Source organism: Monodon monoceros, unplaced genomic scaffold, assembly GCF_005190385.1.
Source record: "Monodon monoceros isolate NGI ecotype Baffin Bay Population unplaced genomic scaffold, NGI_Narwhal_1 Super_Scaffold_18, whole genome shotgun sequence".
In the NCBI taxonomy this organism is placed as follows: domain Eukaryota; kingdom Metazoa; phylum Chordata; class Mammalia; order Artiodactyla; family Monodontidae; genus Monodon; species Monodon monoceros.
In genome coordinates, this window is record NW_021703774.1 from 130,576,941 (window position 1) to 130,600,846 (window position 23,906).

At 37.5% G+C, this 23,906-nt stretch overlaps 1 protein-coding gene across 2 annotated transcripts in view; it reads right to left on the minus strand.

The window, feature by feature from the left end:
- Positions 1-14,807: 14,807 nt before the first annotated feature.
- The window catches only part of HOOK1 (hook microtubule tethering protein 1), a 64,510-nt gene continuing 55,411 nt past the window's right edge, over positions 14,808-23,906 (minus strand). Inside the window, exons 18-22 of one of the 2 annotated variants that reach the window (XM_029230852.1) lie at positions 23,349-23,473; positions 22,633-22,733; positions 19,490-19,591; positions 17,525-17,593; positions 14,808-15,731 (exon numbers count right to left, since the gene is read on the minus strand). In XM_029230852.1, coding sequence (XP_029086685.1) covers positions 15,561-15,731; positions 17,525-17,593; positions 19,490-19,591; positions 22,633-22,733; positions 23,349-23,473 — 568 coding nt within the window. In that variant the 3' untranslated portion in view covers positions 14,808-15,560. The remainder of the gene's footprint in view (positions 15,732-17,524; positions 17,594-19,489; positions 19,592-22,632; positions 22,734-23,348; positions 23,474-23,906) is intronic. The other variant, XM_029230853.1, reaches the window with a different exon arrangement.

Below are 23,906 nucleotides of genomic sequence, written 5' to 3' on the forward strand. Positions count from 1 at the left end.
TATAAACTTCCCTCTTAGAACTGTGTTTGCTGCATCCCACAGGTTTTGGATCATTATCCTTTCATTTTCATTTGTCTCTAGGTATTTTGTGATGATGTCTTTGATTTCTTCAGTGATCCATTGGTTGTTTAGTAGCATATTGCTTGGCCTCCACGTGTTTGTATTCTTTTTCTTTTACATTTTTTTTTCTTGTAGTTCATTTCTAGTCTCATAGCATTGTGGTCAGGACATATGCTTGATATGATTTCAATGTTCTTAAATTACTGAGGCCTGCTCTGGGGCCCACAATGTGGTCCATTCTGAAGAATGTTCCATGTGCACTTGAAGAATGTGTATTCTGCTGATTTTGGATGGACTGTTCTATAAATATCAATTAAGTGCATCTGGTCTAATGTGTAATTTAAGGCCTGTGTTTCCTTATTGATTTTCTGTCTGGATGATCTGTCAATTGATGGAAGTGGGGTGTTAAAGTCCCCCACTATTATTGTGTTACTGTCAGTTTCTCCTTTTATGGATGTGAGGTACTCCTGTGTTGGGTGCATATATATTTGCAATTGTTATATCTTCTTCTTGGATCAGTCCCTTGATCATTACATAGTGTCCTTCTTTGTCTCTTATAACAGTCTTTATTTTAAAGTCTAATTTTGCCTGATATGAGTATTGCTACTACAGCTTTCTTTTGATTTCCATTTTCATGGAACACCTTTTTTCATCCCCTCAGTTTCAGTCTATATGTGTCCCTAGATCTGAATTGGGTCTCTTATGGACAGCATATATACAGGTCTTGTTTTTGTCTCCATTCAGGCAGTCTATGTCCTTTGGTTGGAGCATGGGATCCATTTATGTTTAAGGTAATTATCTATATGTATGTTCTCATCGCCATTTTGTTAATTTTTTGAGGTTTGTTTTTCTAAGTCTTTTTTCTTCCTTTCCTCTTTTGTTTTCTTCTCTTGCGATTTGACGACTAACTTTAGTGTTGTGTTGGATTCCTTTTTCTTTTTTCTATGTATATCTATTGTAGATTTCTGGTTTGTGGTTACTATATGGTTTTGGTATAGCAGTATATAGATAAACAAGATTGTTTTAATTTGCTGTTCTTTTAATTTGTTCTTTCAAATGCATTTCCAATATCCTGCATTTGTGCTCTCCTGTTCTCACAATTGCTGGTTTTGATATCATATTTGTGTGCAGATTACTTCCTACATTTATTGTATGTTTGCCTTTACCAGTGAGCTTTTCCATTCATAATTTTCCTGTTACTAGTTATGGACTTTTCTTTTCCACCTAGAGAAGTTCCTTTAGCATTTGTTATATAGCTGGTCTGGTGGTGCTGAATTCTGTTAGCTTTTGCTTGACCTTAAGGCTTTTGATTTCTCTGTTGAATCTGAGTGAGAGCCTTGCTGGGTAGAGTATTCTTGGTTGTAGTATTTTCATTTTCATCAATTTAAATATATCATGCCACTCCCTTCTGGCCTGCAGAGTGTCTGCTGAGAAATCAGCTGATAACCTTATGGGAGTTCCCTTGTATGTTATTTGTTGCTTTCCCCTTATTGCTTTTAATATTTTTTCTTTGTCCTTAATTTTTTTCAATTTGATTACTATGTGTCTTTGTGCTTTCCTCCTTGGGTATATCCTGTCTGGTACTCTCTGCGCTCCCTGGACTTGGGGGACTGTTTCCTTTCCCATGTTAGGTAAGTTTTCATCTATTATCTCTTCCAATATTTTCTCAGGTCCTTTTTCTGTCTCTTCTCCTTCTGGGACCCCTATAATGCAAATGTTGTTGCATTTAATGTTGTCCCAGCTGCCTCTTCTGTCTTCATTTCTTTTCATTCTTTTTTATTTATCCTGTTCGGTGTCAGTGATTTCCACCATTCTGTCTTCCTGGTCACTTATCCAATCTTCTGCCTCAGTTATTCTGCTATTAATTCCTTCTAGTGTATTTTCCATTTCAGCTAATGTATTGTTCATCTCTGTTATTTTGTTCTTTAGTTCTTCTAGCTTTTTCTTAAACATTTCCTGTATCTTCTCGCTCTGTGCCTCCATTATTTTTCCAAGATCTTGGATACTCTTTACTGTCATTACTCTGAATTCTTTTTCAGGTAGATTGCCTACCTCCACTTCACTTAGGTGTTCTTCTGGGGTTTTATCTTTTTCCTTCATATGCGACATATTCCTCTGCCATCTCATTTTGTCTAACTTTCTGAGATTGTGGTTTCACTTCCACAGGCTGCAGGGTTGTAGTTCTTGCTTCTGCTGTCTTTCCCCTGGTGGATGATGCTGTCTAAGAGGCTTGTGCAAGCTTCCTCATGGGAGGGTCTGGTACCTGCCCACTGGTGGGTGGAACTGGGTTTTGTCCCTCTAGTGGGCAGGGCCGTGTCATGGGGTATGTTTATCAGGCAGCTCTGTGTTCAGGAAGACTTTAAGCAGCCTGTCTGCTGATGGGTGGGGTTGTGTTCCTGCCCTGTTGGTTTTTTTGACTGAGGAGTCCCAGCACTAGAGTCTACAGGCTGTTGGGTGAGGTCAGGTGTTGGTGAGAAAATGGCAGCCTCCAAGAGAGCTCACGCCAATGAGTACACCCCAAAGCTATTGCTGCCAGTGTTCTTGTCCCTGCAATGAGCCCCAGCTACCCCCTGCCTCCGCAGAAGATCCTCCAATACTAGCAGGTAAGTCTGGCCTAGTCTTTTATGGAATCACCACTTTTTTCCCTGGGTCCTAGTGTGCACAAGACCCTGTGTGTTATAATAATTATTATTATTAAATTTAATTTTATTTATTTTTGGCTGTGTTGTGTCTTTGTTGCTGCAACTCTCTAGTTGCAGTGAGCAGGGGCTACTCTTCATTGCAGTGTGTTGGCTGCTCACTGCAGTGGCGTCTCTTGCTGTGGAGCACGGGCTCTAGGCAGGCAGACTTCAGTAGTTGTGGCACGTGGGCTCAGTACCTGTGGCTTGTGGGCTGTAGAGCACAGGCTCAGTAGTTGTGGCACATGGGCTTAGTTGCTCCGTGGCACATGGTATCTTCCTGGACCAGGGATTGAACCTGTGTCCCTTGCATTGGCAGATGGATTCTCAACCACTGTGCCACCAGGGAATTCCCTATAATAATTATTATAATATAATTATTATATATAATTATTCTTCAGTTTGTAGGTTGCCCACCTGGGGGTATGATATTTGATTATATCATGAGTCCACCCCCCCTACCCATCTCATTGTGGTTGCTTCTTTATGTCTTTAGTTGTAGAAGATCTTTTCTGGTAGGTTCCAGTCTTTTTCATCAGTGGTTGTTCTGCAGTTAGCTGTGATTTTGGTGTGTCCGTGAGAGGAGGTGAGCTCAGGGTCTTTCTACTCTGCCATCATGGCTGCTCTCCCTGATATCTTTTTTTTTTTTTAATGTAGGCATTTATTCCAATAAATTTCCCTCTTAGTACTGCTTTGCTGAATCCCATAGTTCATTGTGTTTTCATTTTAATTTATCTTGAGATATTTTTTAAATTCTCTTTTTATTTCCCATTTGATCCAGTGGTTGTTCAAGAGTATGTTGTTTAATTTCTACATATTTGTAAATTTTCCCATTTTCTTTTTTTTTTTTTTTTAATAAGAAAAGAGTTTATTTGGGGTATAAATAATTGCAATTCAGAAGGCACAGATTCAGGTAACCCTGAAAGAGTGTTCTGGGGAAGAGAAATAATCAGGGGCTTATAAAGACAAAAAGCCACGAGGTTGTTAAAAGTTGCCTGGTGAGAATTGTGTTTGTCTCCCATGTGAGTCAGGAAATATTTGTCCTTAAGAATCACAAGTTATTTTAGGGTAGGGGTCTGATAAGTATTTAGGCTGTTCCAAGGTATTTTAGAGTAAGGGTCCAATAAGCATCTTGAGTTTCTGGCAGATGTTTTGGATGACATCATCAGGACAGTAAGTGGTCAAAAGGTCAGATCCATCCAGGCTGAGACATATATAAGTCACACATTATTAATGCCCTCCTGGCTCCATTTTAGAGATCCTTTTAGCAACACCAATTCCATTTTTATTTTCCTTCCACAGTCCTTTTTTACCTCTGCCCCATTTTTTATTGTCCCAGCATAGCCTTCATGGTAAGTCGTTTCAGAGATGTCCAAAAATCAACGTAGAATCCTTTGTTCCCCTGGCATTTTGTTATACCAGCAATAATAATCCCCTGTTTTGGGTTAATCCTATGGTTTCCATCGTTCTCATACCCATGATGGTTGATTGTACTCATTTAAAATCATGCTAACTAAATTCAACCAGGCTTAAATTAGTTAGCAATCTTTTCTTCATTATTTTCCCTAGAGTCTGTTGTAAATAATTTTCACATTCCTCAAATTCCTAGTATGTCTTCTACATCAAAACCCAGAGGCTATTTCACTGAAAAGGTTTAAGTCATTAATAAGCTTGATTGACTTCCTCTCTTTTCTAATCTGAAAAGTTTACCTTATTTCCTCCTATACACTTCTTCAATTTTGTCACAAAGAAATACCCTGCTCCCATTTTCAAAACTAATCCCTTCACCTGTCCTAACAACCCCATTTTCACCTGCCTCTTCTCCCTCCTTATTTATAAGGTATCTCTTGAATCTCAAGTAAATTCTTCCCTAATGGCTTGATTCCAAGCTACTTCACTGCCCTAGTTTTACTGTGCCTGAATGGTATTCCTAGGTCTCCCTCACAGGCTTTACTCAATCATTTTGATTCTTAAATGAGGGATTTCTTAGGAGATTTCTTTTGTGTTATCATCTCTCCAAATTCCCCACCTTGGTGTCTTCACATCTAGACACTCTATTTTATGTTCTTCTGCGTAAACTGCCATGGCGTTTACATTGAGCTTTGTTAAGGAAAGCAACTCTGCTACTGTCACCAAACCAGCCTGAACTAGGAGAAATGGAGAGCCTGAAGTACCATCAACATGAGGTAGCTTCATATCTCTCAAACTGTAGGCTGGCCCCACTTTCTGCATAGCTTCAGAAAGCCTGGTTTCAGACCAATACTTTTACAACCAGAGCATAATACTTGATAAAAATCCTCAAATTCTTACTGGTTTATGGTTAACCACAGGGAAAGTCCCATCATGCAGTTAGTTGGAAAAATATTTTACAATAATTATCTAGAGAAGTTCGTTTGAAATGATAATGGCCTAGGTTAGACAATCTTGGAGTATTTTATTAAAAATTCTTGAGGCTAAGATGGTCCTTTAGCTATTCTTGCTTGAAGTTTGTTCCCAGGTGAAAATGCCTTGGGTCACTTCCCAAGAGACCTTGATTGTCCACTTGAGCTGACCAACAATGAGAAGATATCTCATTCTAAAGCTAGTTCCTCAGGAGTCTTCTCTTTCTGTGGAACAAGCCAGGTTTCTGTCCTTCCCCAGTCACCCCTGAGGTCCACTCAACTTCTCGTCTTCCAGGAAGCCATTCAGAACCAAGTAAGGTTTTCTTCCTCTTTGGAGAAAATTTCTTAAAAATGGAAGAGTGTGAAGTAAGGGAATAGGGCTCTAAAAGTCAAATGAAAGAACCACAGGCCTCTCTTATGGAATAAGGAATGAATATTCCATAAAAACACTAAATTATATTACAAAAATAGTGCCATGGCTCTAAGGAAAGAATATAACTGCTTTCTACCTCTTACCTTCAGCAAGCCTGTTATGTGCCTTTAAGTTTTTCTTCCTTGTAATATTGTAGATGCAGTTAAACAACATGGTTTCTCAGATTTCCTCTAGAGCTAATATAATACATAAATTTACTCAGTAGTAAAATATTCTAATATTATAATGCAATATATATTTTTAAAATCTACTTATTTATTTATTAATTATTTTTGGTTGCATTGGGTCTTCATTGCTCTGCATGGGCTTTGTCTAGTTGCAGCAAGTGGGGCCTACTCTTTGTTGCGGTGCGTGGGCTTCTCATTGTGGTGGCTTCTCTTGTTGTGGAGCACGGACTCTATGCGAGTGAGCTTCAGTAGTTCTGACAGGCGGACTCAGTAGTTGTGGCTCATGGGCTCTATAGCACAGTCTCAGTAGTTGTGGCACACAGGCTTAGCTGCTCCACGGCATGTGGGATCTTCCCAGATCAGGGCTCAAACCCATGTCCCCTGCATTGGCAGGCGGATTCTCAACCACTGATCTACCAGGGAAGTCCTGCAGCTTTGATTCCATCTGTCAGGCTCTCTTCAATTCTCTGAACCCCTTGCATTATTCCAGAAAGTCCCAGTTTTGCCATAACATGGAGATTTGATTTCTCTTATGAGCAAAAATCCTGTAAGTAGGAAAATAAGCACCAAATTCCAGCAGAGTCAACTTCACAGAGAGCAAAGGGGTTCAGAAACCACCTTTCGCAGAAAGGAGCTCCAGAGCCCGAACCGGCCGCTGTCTCTAGAAAGTTCTCCCCCTGCATCCCTCACCGCCGGCCGGCCAATTTTCCCATTTTCTTGATGTTATTGATTTCTAGTTTCATTCTATTGTGGTTAAACAAAAATAGCTGGTATGACTTAGATCTTAAATTTACTAAGACTTGTTTTGCTAACTAACATGTGATCTATCTTGGAGAATGTTCCATGTGTGCTTGCTGTTGGGTGGAAAGTTCTGTATCAGTTAGGTCCATTTTGTCTATAGTATTGTTCAAGTCAGCTGTTTCTTTATTGATTTTCTTTCCGGATGTTCTATGCATTATTGAAAGTGAGACTTATTAAAGTCTCCTATTATTATTGTATTTTTATCAATTTCCCCTTTCATATCTGTCAGTATTTCCTTTATGTACTTAGGTGCCCTGTTGGGTGCATATATATATTGCACCCAACAATTGTTCTATCTTCTTGTTGAATTGACTCTTTATCATTACATGATACATTCTTTGTCTCTAGAGACACTTTTTGAGTTAAAGTCCATTTTGTTTGATATGTTTATAGCCACTTCTGCTTTCTTTGAATTGCTGTAAGAAAGGGATATATTACATTTCTATATATTAGGGATATATTACATTTCTAACATCCCTTCATTTTCCAGCCTGTCCACTTCTTTCTTGTAGATAGCACATAGTCTTGGTTTTTCATCCATTCATCCACTCTATGGGAAGCTTAATCAACTTACATTTAAAATAATTATTTATAGAAAAGGACTTCCTATTACCATTTTGTTAACTGATTTATTTGTCTTATAGTTCTCTTGTCCTTTTTTTTCTCTCCAACTGTCTTTGCGTTTTGTTGTTGTTGCTATTATTTGTATTGACTCCTTTCTCCTTTTCTTTTGTGTAACTTCTCTAAGTATTCTCTGTGTGGATAACTTGGGGCTTATATAAAATATAGTTGTAACAGTCTATTTAAGGTGATAACAACTCCACTTACAAACAAATCTACACTTTCATCTCTCCTTCCCCATTATATGGTCATGTCACAATATACTTCTATTTATATTGTGTATCCAATAACATGATTTAGTTTTAGTTATTTTTAATACTTTTGTCTTTCAACTTTTTACTAGAATGAAAAATGATTTATCCACCACTGAAATAGTAATATGGAATTCTTTTTTGTCTGTATATTTACCTTTACTAATGAGTTTCATAATTTCTTAAGCTCTTATTTGGCTGCTTAATATCCTTCAACTTTTGTTTAGCTGAGAAAGTATTTTTCTCCCCTTCATTTTTGAAGGATAGGTTTATCAGGTATAGTATTCATGGTTAGCAGGGTTTGTTTGTTTGTTTGTTTTTCAGCATTTTGAATATATCATGCAACTCCCTTCTAGACAGCAAGATTTCTGATGAAAAATCTGCTTATAGTCTTACAGGGCTTCCCTTGTATGTAACGTCACCTTTCTCTTGCGGTTTCAAAATTCTGTCTTTAACTTTTGACAATTTGATTATAATGTGTCTTTTTCATTTTATTTGGTGTCTTTTGTGCTTCAGGGACCTTGGTGGCTATTTCTTTCCCTAGGTTTGGGAAGTTTTCAGCTATTATTTCTTTGTATAAACTTTCTTCCCCTTTCTCTCCTCTCCTCCTGGGACTCTCATAATGAATATTCTATATGTTCTCTCTTTCTTTCTTTCTTTCTTTTTTGCCCCTCTGATTGCCAGTGGCCTTTTAGTTTGTCAGTGCTTTCTTCTGCTTGATCTATTCTGTTCTGAAGCCCATTTAAATTTTTTTCAGTTCAGTTATTGTATTCTTCAGCTCTGTGATTTCTGCTTGGTACTTTTAAAAATTTCCTCTTTGTTGACATTCTCACTTTGTTCATGCTTTGCTCTCCTGACCTAGGTGAGGATCTTTATGACCATTATTCTGAATTCCCTGTCAGGAAAATCACAGATCTCCATTTTATTAGGGTCAGTTTCTGGAGACTTATCTTGTTCTTTTATTCGGAACATATTTCCTTCTTTCTTCATTTCCCTTGACTCTCTATGTTGGTGTCTGCACATTAGATAAAACACCCACCTCTCTCTGTCTTCTTGGACTGGCCTCATAGTATAGGAAATAAACCTCACCAATCATCCTGGTCAGAGATTCTGGGTGCTCTCAAACCTCTGTGCTTGTCCAAACTGCCATCTTTGTTCTTAGTGTCCCCCAGGAGAATAAAGTATGCCAAGTCCTCAGTGCCTCAAGAAGGCAAGAAAGAAGCCAGTAGCTCAAATAACAGCTAGAAAAGTTGGGGCGCTAGATGAGTAAACCAATTCCTTCTCTCCTTAGTGAGAATTTGGAAGCTGGAGTTTATCACTCACTAGCTCTGCAGTGAACTTGGGAGAGGAACTGTGGCAAATCTCCACACCCTCATTCAGACCAACCACCCTTTCGAATGGCCTGCTTTGCTCTCTGTTGCCCCCAGGGTCTTAGCAAATGTTGGGTCATGTTAGGTCTCATAGACATGTGGGTTAGAAGCCAGTCGCTTGGGTAGCAGCTGGAAAGTGGGGGGCTTGATGTGAAGTCCACCTCCTTCTAGAGAGAAGCTGAGGACTTGATTTTATCACTGTAGCAGGCTGAGGGTAGGAGCTGCAGGAAGTGTCTGCACACCTGTTCAAACTCCCAAGAGACTAGTCATTGCCTGTCCTGTCAGCTCCCAGAGACAGGCAAGTTAGATGCCAGACCCTCAGGCAGCAGCTGGAAAAGTCAGAGCACTAGTTTGCAGTCTAACCCTTTCTAAAGAGATGCTGAGAGCTAGGTGTTACTGGAGTTAGCTGAGAGGAGGGGGAGGAGTCATGGGGAGAGCATGCAGGGACATTAAAAATTGTTGCTTTCTCTGTAGACCCTGGGGGAGAAGTACAGGCTGGGCCCCATCACCTCCCAGAGACAGGCAAGTTAGACCCTCTGATAGCAGCTGGAAAAATCACGACACTTGTTGTGTAGTTCAACTCCTTCCAGGGAGAAGCTGGAGGCTTGTTTTTTTCACTGGAGTGAGCTAAGGGGAAAAGCCACAGGAAGTGCCCACATGCCCACTTAAGCTCTGAGAGGACTAATTGCCTACCCCATTATCTACCAGATGCAGGCTAGTTAGAAGGCAAATCCTCAGGCAGCAGCTGGAAAAGTCACTGCCAGATGTGCAGTCAAACCCTTTCCAGGGAGCAGCTGGGAGCTGAACTTTATTGCCTGCTCACTCAGCTCCTAGCCAAGGGGAATGAGCTGGGCAAGTGCTTGTACAAGTTCAAAACTGCCTCATAGTTCCTTGAGGTCCCAGGGAACTAGCAAATGCCAGGACCTATCAGCTTCTAGAGATGGGTGAGTTAGAAGCTAGTCCTTCAGGTAGCAGCCATAAAAATTGTGATGTTGGATGTTTGTTTGGCCCAAAGCCTTCACTCCTCAGGTTGAAGAAGGTAGTTGAGGGTTTCCTCCCATTTGCCAATTGCATGGCACATTGCTGGGGTGGGGTTTATAGTGAGAGGGTATCAGCATTTCCTACCTTTTTCAATGTGGGTATTTTCTTAGTCACCCAGTGTGTAGGAGTCTTTCTAGCTTCTGGATTTTTCTCAGAAGTACTGATACATGTGAAGCAGTTTATTGAATCTATGGGTGGAAGATCTTTTGCCTATTCAAATATTCCTTCCAATGCACACCCTGATCTCTTCAGAGCATCTTGAGACTGGATTTCTAAAGAAAACATTGTGTCCATCAGCAATTCTAATGCAGCTAGTACATATTTACTATGTAGAAGATACTGTGCTGAGTGTTGTGAGGGAAGCAGAGATGAACCAAGTAAGGCCGGTGACCTCAAGAAACCGTGTAGCAAGACAGACACATTAAAAAAAAAACAAAGGTAGATCACATTAAGGTCGCTAAGACAAAGACTTTGAAAGTTTTAGAAAAATGTATCTCATCTTTTTTGAGAAATCCCCGAAGAATTTATTCGGAAGAGGGGAATGTTTGAGTTGAAGCAAGAGGCAAGAGGTCTAACTTGCAACTTTTAACCACTTACTGATAGCAAGTTGCTGCAGCCCAGGTGGGCAAGGGAATGGAGCACGTCACCATCAAAGCCATAGCCAGATTAAGGATCCAACTGTAGCTCTATCCCTGAGCATGTCACTGTGTGCAGGGTGATGCGTGAAAGTTTCACTTCACTACATTTGTTATCCCCTATGATATGGAACTTCAGAGAGCTGTAGAATGTGTACATTTAATTTAGACATCTAGAGTAGAGCTGTCCAATAGAATTTTGTGATGATAGAAATGTTCTTAATCTGCACTGTCCAATATCAGAGCCACTAGCCATATGTGGCTAGAAGGAGGAAATAAAATCTAAATTTGTTTTAATAACCAGTGTGGCTAACAGCCATCACATTGGTCAGTGCAGGTCTAGAACTTTGGGTTGTTCTTAGTGAACTAGTCACAAAATAATGTATGGCCAGCATTTATTGTATAGTTCAGAAAGTCAAATTAGTAGAATCATGGTCTTTTGGGATCATGTTGATCTACCTAGAGTGAGATAGGACTTCACTTCTGTCTCCATCATCTTTCCATAACTGACACATTAACTAACTTCATGTGATTAAACAAATATTTATTGAGCATCCATTAACATGAACAGAATAAAACCTTTCCAAGACATGTTCCAAGAACATGAAACACCTGCACTTTTCTAAAAACTTCACAACTCATTTTGAAAAACCTGTGTAAGATTCGGAAATGGGGTACTGGAAGAAAGAAACCTCCAAATAAAGCAGCTTTAAAAATTGCTTAACTAAGAGAAATCTGGGTTGGAAGCCCACAGCTGATACGACTAAATGATGATTTCAGGATACAAGTGCCTTCTTCCTTATTGTTCCACTAGGGTTTCCCTCAGGCACATGGCGTTCCAGATGGGGAGGGAGAAGAGCTAGGGAAAGCAGCCCATTCTTTTAACAGGCAGGCACACATCACTATTATTCACATCTCTTTGGCCAGAACTTGGTTAAATGGCCCCACCTAGTTACAAGGGAATCTGGCAAGTAGTTAATCTAACTAACTAACTCCCCCACCCCATGGTAAATATAACAAGCTGAAGTATGGGGTTCTATTGCTAAAGGAAGAAGGGGAGAAAGAATGGATATAGTCGTAGTCTTTGCCAAGAAAACACAAAACAAAAAAAAACCCGGAAATATTCTGGATTCCATGATAATGCAAATTGGAGATATAAAAGAGCACAACAAAAAAATCATTTTTACACATCATTCACCACACACACACACACACACACAAAAACAAATGAAAAAATTAGAATTATTTTTTCTTTACCAATCTAAATATTTAAGTCCTTTATTTAAAGCAACAAATGTGCACTTGTACCCACTAAAAATTCATCATATCAGACACAGAATCAGAAATTTTTACTTTAAAACATTTGACAAGTATTGTTATTGGACAATCATTTATTTAAAATAATATACTAAATACAAAAATAAATCAAGTATTGCTTCTATTTTTCAAGTGTCAAAGTCTGTGCCATAGAAAATAGAAAGAACCTTTTATAAACTAAAAATTACATTTAAGCTCCATCAAGTTTAATAACTGCACACGATTTCCTTTTATGTTTGTGCTTTACAAATTTCCAAACTACTTCTTTGTAAGGTACAGGTTCACAACAAGAATGTATGCATACAACCATATACACACATTTTTACATAGGGATGTTTCTCATTAAATATACATATAGAGAACCTAAAACAGATAGTACTGTGGCCTAAAAGCCAACCCACTGGGCCACATGTGCCACTATACAGCAACAGGTGTAGATGCAGAAGCATTATTTGACATTCAAATGAGCGCTCCAGTTATCAAAGACGATGACATCTGAGTAAGGGCTACTCAGTTTAATGTTTCTAGACCAGACATTAGTTCTTAATCTATATTAAATCATTAGTTCAACAGCCTTATTCAAAAAAATAGAGTGAACGTCAAATATTTCACAATACATTAAGCTGAGGATAAACATCATTGTCATATGTACACACTTTTATTTTAAAAAGGTAAAGGAATACTTATTAATCTTAGAGCAAATACTCAAAATTAAAGATCATTCCCAAATTGGTCTGTGGTTTTACTTTATAATCACTGGGACATTCAATTCCTTATCAATCAGAGAGAGAAATGCTGAATTTCTCTTCCCCGGTATATGCACTCAAGCCTCACAGCACAGACATGTATAAATCATGGTTCAAGGTGAATATTTATAATGCTTTACCACCCACAGGGTGTCAATCTCACTACACTAACCAGATGTGGAAAAGACTCTCACTTCTGATCAGTTCCTGAATTTCCATATGATTAATCACAATAATACAGAACTTTAAATTACATTAGTAATTTATTAGTATAAATACATATTGAGCATTTTAAATTCTACCAACTAGAAAAGTGCTAAATCACAAAATTTGCTTTTTCTCTATTTAGGAAAAAGAATCTAGCCTTACATCCTTATTCAGAAATTGCATGAAGTTTTCAGAAATTCCAAATATAATGATTGAAAATTTATAAGCAATTGAACTGTGAAAATACTAATTTATTGAAATTGATGTTTTACAATAAATTTCATTAAAAGGGAGCTTGAAGAGCTTGTGAAATCTCAATTATAAGCAAGTAGTAAACACCAAAGGAGCAGATATCTTACATTGACCAAAATGTACCAAAATGCTATAATATTTAGAAAATTTTAATTAGCATGCTAAAATATTTTCAAAAGCTTATTTCATTTCACTAAAAGTCACAGGCAAGCAGAGACTACAATAATACAGGAAAATGAAATTCAACAATATAATTGTACCAGTAAAGAACACCAAAATCTAAGAGGTAGTCAAAAGAAGTAACCCTGATAAAATATCCTGACAGATGCTCCTTAATCTCAGAGACCCAAATATAGTATGAAATTCTTATATTTTCAGTGATTAGAAAACATTTATTGGTATAGAATATAAAAACCAAGTATCTAAGTGAATAATACTGTAAATGGAACAATACTCATATTTGCAAAAAAAAAGCTAAGAATAAAATCTAGAACAGATGTCTACAGCCTGCAGGCCAAATCTGGCCTACTGCCAGTTTCTGCAAACAAAGTTTTACTGAACTATAACTACACCCATTTAATTTACATATTGTATATGGCTCCTGATTTTATACTTACAGCTGAGTTGAGTACTTGCGATAGATCATATGGCCCACAAAACCTAAAATACTTACTTACTAAAACATTGACCATCTGTCCCTTTACAGAAAGTTTGCTGACCCGTGGTCTAGACATATGCTGATAGGTATGTAGTTCTGAATAGCACTGGAAAGATTTTGTCACAACATAAGGTATTCAACCATAAGGAATGTAAGATACTAGTTACATCACAATTCAATTACTTTTCATATCTGAAATCGTCCTAACATTTTTCTTTTTTTCATTTTTGTGGTCTAACATCAATGAGTGTTTCCAAGTTATTATAAAAAGATTTAGTACTACACTGTCCAAGAAGTTTCTGCAATGATGAAAGTATTTTATATCTGCACTGTCCAATACTGTAGCCACTAGCCACATATGGCTATTGAGCATCTGAAATGTGGCTAGTGCAACCAAAGAACTGAATTTTTAATTTTAATTAAATTGCCAATGTGACTTTTGGCTACATTATTGGACAGCACAGATTTAACTCAACTAAATTAAAATTCCAAAGTGTGACTCTTAAAAATGACCAAAAATAATAGAGTAATGCCTTTGAAAAAAGGAGCTTTGGGCAGAAATGAACTGAATACCATAAACTCAACCCAAGACAAATTCCTTAATTAGTAAGCAAGATAAAAGTGATTCCAGGGCTTCCCTGGTGGCGCAGTGGTTGAGAGTCTGCCTGCCGATGCAGGGGACACGGGTTCGTGCACCCCGGTCCGGGAAGATCCCACATGCCGCGGAGCGGCTGGGCCCATGAGCCTGCGCTTCCGGAGGCTGTGCTCCGCAACGGGAAAGGCCACAACAGTGAAAGGCCCGCGTACCGCAAAAAAAAAAAAGTGATTCCAAATTGTTCCTCTACTTCACTATCTCTTTTCAGTGAAGAGGCAAAACTACTAATGCATCTTTTTTTTTTTTTTTTTTTTTAGCAGAAACCTTGATAATTTTATGCTTAAAAGTAATAATAGGGCTTCCCTGGTGGCGCAGTGGTTGAGAGTCTGCCTGCCGATGCAGGGGACACGGGTTCGTGCCCCACGGGTTCGTGCCCCGGTCCGGGAAGATCCCACATGCTGCGGAGTGGAAAGGCCCGTGAGCCATGGCTGCTGAGCCTGCGCGTCCGGAGCCTGTGCTCCGCAACGGGAGAGGCCCGCGTACCACAAAAAAAAAAAAAAAAAAAGTAATAATAATTGTAATCTTCATTAATTATATTAAAATAGTGTGGGCGTTTCACACGAAGTATATATTTTAGCTTGCTTCCCATCAGAAAGTCATCTCTTAAAGTCAGTTCATTTCTATACCCTTAACATTTCAACCATGCTGTACAGAAGCCTTAGTTTATAGTAGGTACATATGAGAACTGTGACCTCTTCTAAATCTGCAAAATTGCCAAGTAGTCACTTCTTTGGAGAAGTCATTTTAATAGTCCAATCTTCCAAATGTTATATCTTCCATTACATGATAAAATATACCCATTCAGCAACAGAATTAGAGGACAGAGGTAACGCCTTGTGTAGGTCAAGTCAAAAAATATAACTCTTGTATAGTTCTCCACGTGCCTACCTCACAACTGTTTTTTTTTCACAACTATTTTTATACCAAAACACTAAAATAGATGTATTTTTAGATTACGTATTACCGATTACACATTGCAAATTAGTTACTGGTCCAACCGAAAACATTAAACTAAAATATACAAAGTCAATTTGAAATAATATAATACTCTCAAAAGACAAATGTTTGAGATTTTTGCCTTATTATATCTTCCATTTATTCACACATGCTTCCCCAGATAGCTAATTTCACATTCTGTTTTCAAAATCAGCTGGCAAGACTAATTTTATGCATTTTGATTTTAAAATAGCTGATATCCAGAATCATACACTTCTTTTCCAACCTGGTAGTTAGTTGAAAGATACAAAATATTTTAAGGGCACTTCTGTTGATGTGTTCTTTTGCAGTTTAATCAGATGTCGTAGCAGGAACTTTAACAGAGAGATTTCTTCTGGTGCTGGTGATGTGCCGCTGCTGTGCTAGGAAAGACCGGGCAGGAGCACAAGCCCCCGTGTCTCTGTAAGCACCACTGCCGCTCACGAGTCTAGATTCCATCCCTAATTTCTGGAATGCTAGACTCTGAACAAAAATAAACAAATAACATGACTATGTAGAGTTTGCAAAGTTCTTTCCACATATACAAAGTCATTTAATCCTCAGAACAATTCTATATAGCTGGTGTCTTCCTCATTGTTATAGAAAAATTAAGGGTTCAGGAGCTACACTCCACGTGATAATGCCAGTAAGAAAGGGGAAAATAAAGGCATAAATCCCTGTTTCTCTATTTTGACCCATTAAATTTGAAATTGTTAAAAACAGTAGCTTAAAATAATGCTCCAGAATTAAGCTTAATTATAACAATAGAAAAAAAGTCCCAAGGCAAATTTTTGTGTTGGGGCCATTACTCCAGCCATTATGAGCAGACACAGCACAAGAGAAAAGCTTAGGATCAATGGTTCTTGAAGTGTGGTCCCTGGATTAACGTTTGCACAACTGGGAATTTAAAAGTGCAAATTATACCTGTGGATTCTATCCAGACCTACTGAATAAAAAGCTCTGCAGGTAAGTCCAATAGTTTGTGTTTTAACAAGTCTTCTGTTGAATGCTAAAGTTTGAGAATCACAGAATAGTTCAAATTTACTATGGTCTAGCTATATATCAGTACATGACAAATTACTGTAGTTGTGGCTATTGGGTTTCTTACTAAGGGAAGAAGTCACTACTCCTCTCTCACTAGATCACATAAAGCGATTTTACTGAACTTAGCTTCACTGGTAACTAGTACAATAGACAACAATATTGTCAATGCTCAAAAAGTATGGGTTGAAAAATGATTAAATAATGCATTATTTGGCTCTAATATCTTTGATGATTTATGTATCAAGAGGCCACAGAACAACAAGGAAAATAATACATTGTCCCTAATCTTAACCAGGATGGCTAACCCATGAAGGAAGGTTCTGGGGACACCTCACACAATCTCCTTCAAGGTCTTGCTAAATTAAGCCAGATTTCACCAAATAGAGAAGGGAGGGAGAAAACACAGACAAAAAGTATGATGACATGAAAGAAAAAGGCATGTTTGAGGATGGAGAACCAGCTCTTCATGGTGAAGCACAGGCTTCACATGTGGAGAGTCTATAAACTGATATTCTCTCATACTAAATAAATGGCAGCTAAGGTAGATAATGGCTGTGTTATTATCTATGCTAGCTGATTAGAATACTCAAAAGAACCATATACATCAGGAAATGCTACTCTTGAAAACATCCCACCATACTAAGGATGACAAAATAAAATATACCAAATTATTTTATACTATTTTCTCTGTTAGGACAGATAGACAATTCTTAAAGAGCAGTCTCTGGATAAAAAAAAGAAAATACAACAAAGGATACACTGAGAGGCTTTAGGGATGTTAAAATACATGCTGAGTACTAGAAGCAATTAATTTTGTATTATACAGATATTCGTATTTCTACAGAAACACTTTATGAAGCACAAATTAAATGTTTTAGCTCAAATAAGGCGATTTTAAAAATGTTTAAGAACTGTATGAGTGCTTCATGTGCATTAACTTAAAGGTTGGTGAGTCATGAAATCAATTTAGTGGTTTTCAAAGTCAAAATCAACTAAAAATATTAAAATATAAAGTAAATTTGGATTATGATCAACATTTTAAAAAAACGAGAGAATATAGTAGAAAACACCTGAGTGCAACACACACAGTCAAGGTAACTTTGTTCAGTTATACATAAACATGAACACATACTAATTTGTAGTATAAAGTATATTTCCTTCTGTGGTTCATGGTCAAATTGTTTGATAAACACTGTTCTAAACATCGATTCACTGGCTAAATTTCAACTCACCTTATTATACCAGGCAGAAACAATGAGTTTTTCTTCATAATCACGGAATTTTGCTACTTTACACTCACTCTGGAAAAAGATATGAGGACTATTAAAATCCCAGAAACAAACCCAAATTACTGAAAATGGAATATTTTTTTCACTATGCCCATGATCAAGAGAATGTGAAGAATGCATTGTGAGGCACAGAAAGTATACAAATTGTAAAGCTGAATCATGGGAAATGCATGCCCAGCACCTTTAGGAAAGAATAAGATTGTGACTAATAAATCTTTATTTTAGGAATTGTACTAGTAGAACAGATATTAAACAATAACAAACAAGAAACGAGTGATTCTTATGCTACTGTCCCCTATATCTAGAGAAAAAAGTAACAACTGGCTTAGGTGACAAAACAAAGCTGCACCTGCGGAGAGTCGAAACTAAGGAGAAAAAGGATGTAGGGAAAAATACCCCAGAAAATCCTTTAAAATTTCCTGTAAAGCTTAGCAAGAATTGTTCTGTCTCAGTCCTTGGTGACTGTATGCTACACTGCCCAGGGCCCTATCTGCGTGCCACCCTAGAGACTGATGTTCATTTCTTAATTACTCTAATACAGCTGATTTTGTACATGTTGTGGAGCGCCAGATATAGCTGGCATCTAAAACATATGAATGTTCCTACAGCAAGATGCTCATGGTGCGAAAAGCATACAGGAAACAAAGGAGGTAAGATGCCCATCTTCTCGCTCACATCCACTCCAGACAGACTGCCCGAGAAGGATGCAGACAGAATAACCTCTGCTATAAACATTAGTTTTCTCCTTTTTACTGTTTGCAGTGTGTGTACAGATAACTACACATAAATCAAAGGCCCATATGCTGTGACTTTGAAGATTTTCCTCACAGCCCTATATTAGAGGCACCATTTTGTCATCACACTTGTAAAGGAGCTACATTTCAAGTATCAACACTGGTGCACATTCTCATTGGCTTTCACTGGGAAGCGACTATTCAAAGCAACTTAGAGTTCATAGATTATTCAGTTCAAGTCCCATTATTTTACAGATGAGGAGACTGAGGACCAGACAGGAGTGACAACTTTAAGACAAGTTAACAGTAAAGCTGTAACCTTGGCTTCTGATTGATGTGATATTTAATGCCGTGGGGGTACAGAAATATGATACAGCCTCTGCCCTCAAGACACTCTGACACATGCCATAAAGAAAAATGCTATTGTGGGATGAATTCATGAGTTCAAAGTACATGGAGTCACTATAAAGAGACAACTCACTTTGCCTAAGATATACAAGGAGAGCTTTATAAATGGGAGATACTGCAGCTGGATCCTGAAGAATGAATAGTATTTCTTCAGAGAGACACTTCTATCCAGTGATTTTTTACAACACTTGACATGGCCTGGACAAGCACTTGCAGCAAGTGCACCACAGGCTGGTGTGTACTCTGTATATTAAGGCCTTTAAAGCTTTAAATAAATTATTTCCACCACAGTCTCTATCTACTGGCTCAGAAATAATATGAGTAAATGAACATAGTGTATTTCCCTGAAACATAACCTTCCTAGTTGATTTATTGGGAGAAGAAAAGTAAAAGAAGAATCTGGTTAACTGAGTGTAGTACCTTTTTAAAAAGGTGAGCTTTGTGTTTTTGTTTTTTTTTTAATGAACTCTCATCCACATAATATTAAAAGGAGCATGATGGCAGGACTCTACTAGAAAGAAGGGCTATCTATATGATTGGCTGATACAGAGGGAGAGACATACAATGGAGCAAGATACATAAACTTGTAGAGGCCCATCTTGTGGGCTTGTGAGATGCTTTGTAATAAGCATACTGAGTGCTAAAACATGACACTCCTAACTTCTAAATTCCTGTGAAATTTGATCATTAATGGCAAATATTGACAGCAGTTAATTATATATTGACAGAATAATTAAGAGGAGATATATGAATATGGAAGTTTTACCTCCAGAATCTCAATTCTTCTCTCTTTCTCTGCCAACTGCTTTCTAAGTAGCATTATTTCAGCTGATGCTGGATTTAATTTGGGGTCTAAAGTTTTTATTACCTGTTTAAAGGAAAAAAACAAATCTCTTACATTCACTTTATCTTGTCAAATACTGAAATAAGAACACAGTGTGTAAAATCTGTGTAAAGTGGAACATTATCCAGAAAGTGATCCAGGAGCTAACTATAACTTGTTTCACATTCTAATTTGAGTAACAAAAATAACATTCTACAGACTAGAAATGGTGTAAAAATTCAGTACAAAAATGGGAAGATACCCATCCCCAAATCAAATATCCTTCTCCAGGCTCAGTACTCAGCCTTATCAAGCTTTGAGCACTGAGGTCTTGAAATAACCCTTTTCTACCTTTAACTTGAATCAGATAAATTAAAACATTTTTTAATTAATTAAAATGAATTCAATAGTTATATGGGAACTTGCTAACTGTACAAAGTAGGAGTAACTAACACACAAAAAAATTCTTAGCAACAATCTTTTACTACCATTATCTAGTTAGATGTAATTCAATATATAAGATAAATAGACATTGATGATTTTGTCTGCAAATTCTAGAGTATTCAATCATATCCATGTAAATTACCAAATGTGAGCAAAAACAAAGTTTGATCAGAATGTCGTTCAGAGACTGAACTGAACTATGTAGTCAGCAGTATGGTAGCAAATCAACTCAGAAATATTAGGTATAAATTACAAGCAAAACATGTTTCCAATAATAAGGTCATCTGTATCACCTAATTACAAATCTATTTTAAAAGATTTAAAATTTAATGACAAGAAAATTTCATCTATGTTTATAGAGGTAAAGAAAAAAGGCTAGAAAGTAATATCCCTAAACATTACTGTGGTTCATTCAAAACGATTCACTGCTAAACGTGGCAGGCACTGTGGCAGATGGGGCTGCAGCAGTTTGCCAGAGTCAGGGCAACTGACTCTTATGAAGTACCTCCCCTTATGAAGTACACATTGTAAAAGCAGACACATTAGTTTTTAAATCATAATTACAAAGAACACATAAAAATTGGTTGCCTCTAAGTGATAGAATGTATGGTTGTGACTTTTCTATATTTTCTGAGCTTTCTATCATGTACATATGTTACTATTTTAACCTCTCCCCTGAAGTAGTGTAAGGGTAAAAAATGAAATCATGTTTACCAAAAAAGCAACTATTTTTTAAATGATAATATTTGATGATGGCAAGAATACAGTATTCGTTGTCATTGCTTTGTCCAATTAGCTATAATACTTTTAGAATATCATGTAGAAATACATGTTAAGCATCTTAAAAATGTTCTTATCCTTTGACCCAATAACTTTGTTTGATGCATTAACCTAGGAACAAGGTTAACATAATAAACCAAAATAAGGGGAAACTTTCTGTATAAATATGTTTCCCGTAGCCTTATTTCTAGGAGCGAAAAAGACATGGAAACAAACTATTTCCAACAATAGGATGTTGACTAAGTAAACAATGATATATCTACTCAACTGAAAGATTATGTAGCTAACTCTTTAATTTTGCAGTCTGCTCCATACACAAGTGTATTGTTTGCTGCTGTATTCCCAGTGCTTACCATAACAGGTGCTCGATAAATATGAAGCTATATTTATATAACATGAGGACATTAAGTTTAAAAATACAAATCGCACGATCCAAATCATACGTGATACGATCATACAAATTGGGTGTGTGGGTGTGTTACGGTAAACAATCACGGAGATAATAGGCACTGAAAAAAATGCACTGTTAAAAGCAGTTGTCTCTGGGAACCTTTCAATAAATTTTCTACTGAAAGCATTTACACATTTGTAACAGAGACACTGAAGTGTGGCAGACTGCCCGGATGTTTAGTAAGTCGGCCTCCTGAAGTTGGGTGCAGCCACCTGCCTGAGTTCTGCCCAATGAAGTGCGAGGGAAGAGATTTACGCCTGATCCATTACATATGTTCCATACGATCTTGGCTTGTCTTCCCTCCTCTGTAGCTGGACAATGTCGAGTGAATCTGAGAACCCCTTAGTGAAGAAGGCTGACCCTTCGTCAGCTGGGGGCTCTGAATGACTGCATAGAGTACGGCCCCTCCCACACTGACGACTGAACTTCGTGTGATCAAGAAGGGAACTTCTGGGCTTCCCTGGTGGCACAGTGGTTGAGAGTCTGCCTGCCGATGCAGGGGACATGGGTTCGTGCCCCGGTCCGGGAAGATCCCACATGGCGCAGAGCGCCTGGGCCCGTGAGCCATGGCCGCTGAGCCTGCGCGTCCAGAGCCTGTGCTCCGTCCACAACGTGAGAGGCCACAGCAGTGAGAGGCCCACGTGCCGCAAAAAAAAAAAAAAAAGAAAGACTTCTATCTTGCTAAGCCTTGAGATCTTGGGGCGCACCTGTTGCTGCAGGTACTATTTACACCTTAATAAATAAAAAACTTAAACATAACAAGGGAAGACATGTTAGCAGTATTTTAAGGCTCTGTCATAAAATTCTCTTCTTTTATTCAGTAACTAGAAAAGGGCACATTAACATTCTTTGAGAATACTTACAGTTAATTAGGAAAATATATTCATGGAAATAAAAGATTTTATGAGAACAGTACTTACAGATATTTAAGAAAAAGTATGAAATAAGGAAAAGAATAATTAGTCTGGTGAACATTTAGACATTAACTGTCTAATACAGACTTAATGGTAAAACAATTTAAACAAGTTTGGTGAACATTTAGAACAGTAACTGTCTAATACAGACTTAATGCTAAAACAATTTAAACAAGTTTGCAAAGCTCAATTTTCACAAAGGCAAATGTTCACTGTAAGAGCTAAAGATTACATACCTTACAGTAGTCATTTTCTCTATATGAGGTCACTACAATCAATATTTAACTGTCCCTATGAAGCCATGCGTAGTATTTTCTGATGCTGATGAGTGAGAGGGAAAGAACATGAGGACTGAGGTGGAGATGCACCAGGAACCTGACTGGCAAGGCAGGGTAGTGGGGAGTAAAGCGATGTGACATAGATCCAAGAAGAGGTGGGATAGGCCCAATTAGAACCCAACTCACAAAGACTAAAACCCTGAAAGATAAGCCACTCACATTTCTTGCTTTCTCTAAGTACATTTTGTATCTTTCCTCCATTGCTTTCATATCTTCATCTTTCTTCTGAAGAGCAGCTTCAAGTTCGTTGATCTTTTGTACTGTTATTGAAAAGAAAATGAAACAAGCAATTTAAAGTACTCCCTCCTCACAAAAAAAAATTATATTTTCTAAAGACTGATAATGAGAACTTAGAAGAGAAACATTTTATTTCTTCTTTGTAGTCAATTCTTATCTAAAACTTTTGAACTACACCCAATACATCCCTGATCATTTTGTATTATTTTTTCTTAAAAAATATCTCTAATCTGCTTTACTGAGTTATTTTTCTCCCTTCTATCAAGTATTTCATTGAGCAAATACACCTTACAATGTAAGCACAACCATCACAAAATAAAGCATTCTTTCTACATGTTTGAAGTTCATTTTAATCTGATTATAAATTATTTTATTTACACTTCCATAGTATTAATTTTATTATATTTTACAATGTTTGATACTCCTATATATCAGGTCATTTTATTAGATTTACCTTTTTTTTGCTTTAGGATATGATCATTTATTAATTACTTAAATCACTAAAAATTATTCTGATTCTTATTTGCAATGTACGTATCTGCATTGCCTGAAGACTTATATACACAGTTCTTGCATCCTTCAACTAAAAAAGTCAAGTTTTTACATAAAGTCTGATCCAGATTTTTACAAATACCTACCATTCTGGTTTACATCTGGCTGGAGGTCTTCAATGAGCTCTTGTTTCTTCTGTAATTCTTCATGGACCTCCGTTAGTTTTTCCCTAAGTAGTGGAAAGAGCATGGAGCTTTGGAGCCAAACAGACCTAAGAATGAAAACTGGTTTCTGCCACATAACATTTGTGGACTGTGGGAAAGTCACTTTCTGATCCTCAGTTTCTTCATCTGTGAAATGGGAATAATACCTGCCAAATATTCTAGGGGTTGGTTATGAGGATGTAAACTGCCTAACACATGGTGGGTGCCAAGAATTTTACAGTTTTCCCCTGGCCACCCTTGCTTCCAAAGAAAGTTAAATAGTTTATAGGTTAAACATCCCACACTTCCACATAATCTAGTTCTGACAGTTGTCTGCTTTATAAACTCTTCAAACGACATTAGCGATAAAAAATGTAGGCGTTTGGGATCATGAGCAGGTAGGCTGACCCTTTTACCATGTTCTTCTTTTCACTTTTGGTAGCAGTGGTGAACACTGAATTGGCATCAGCGTTTTTACTTTTAATAAACAAAATCAGAAAA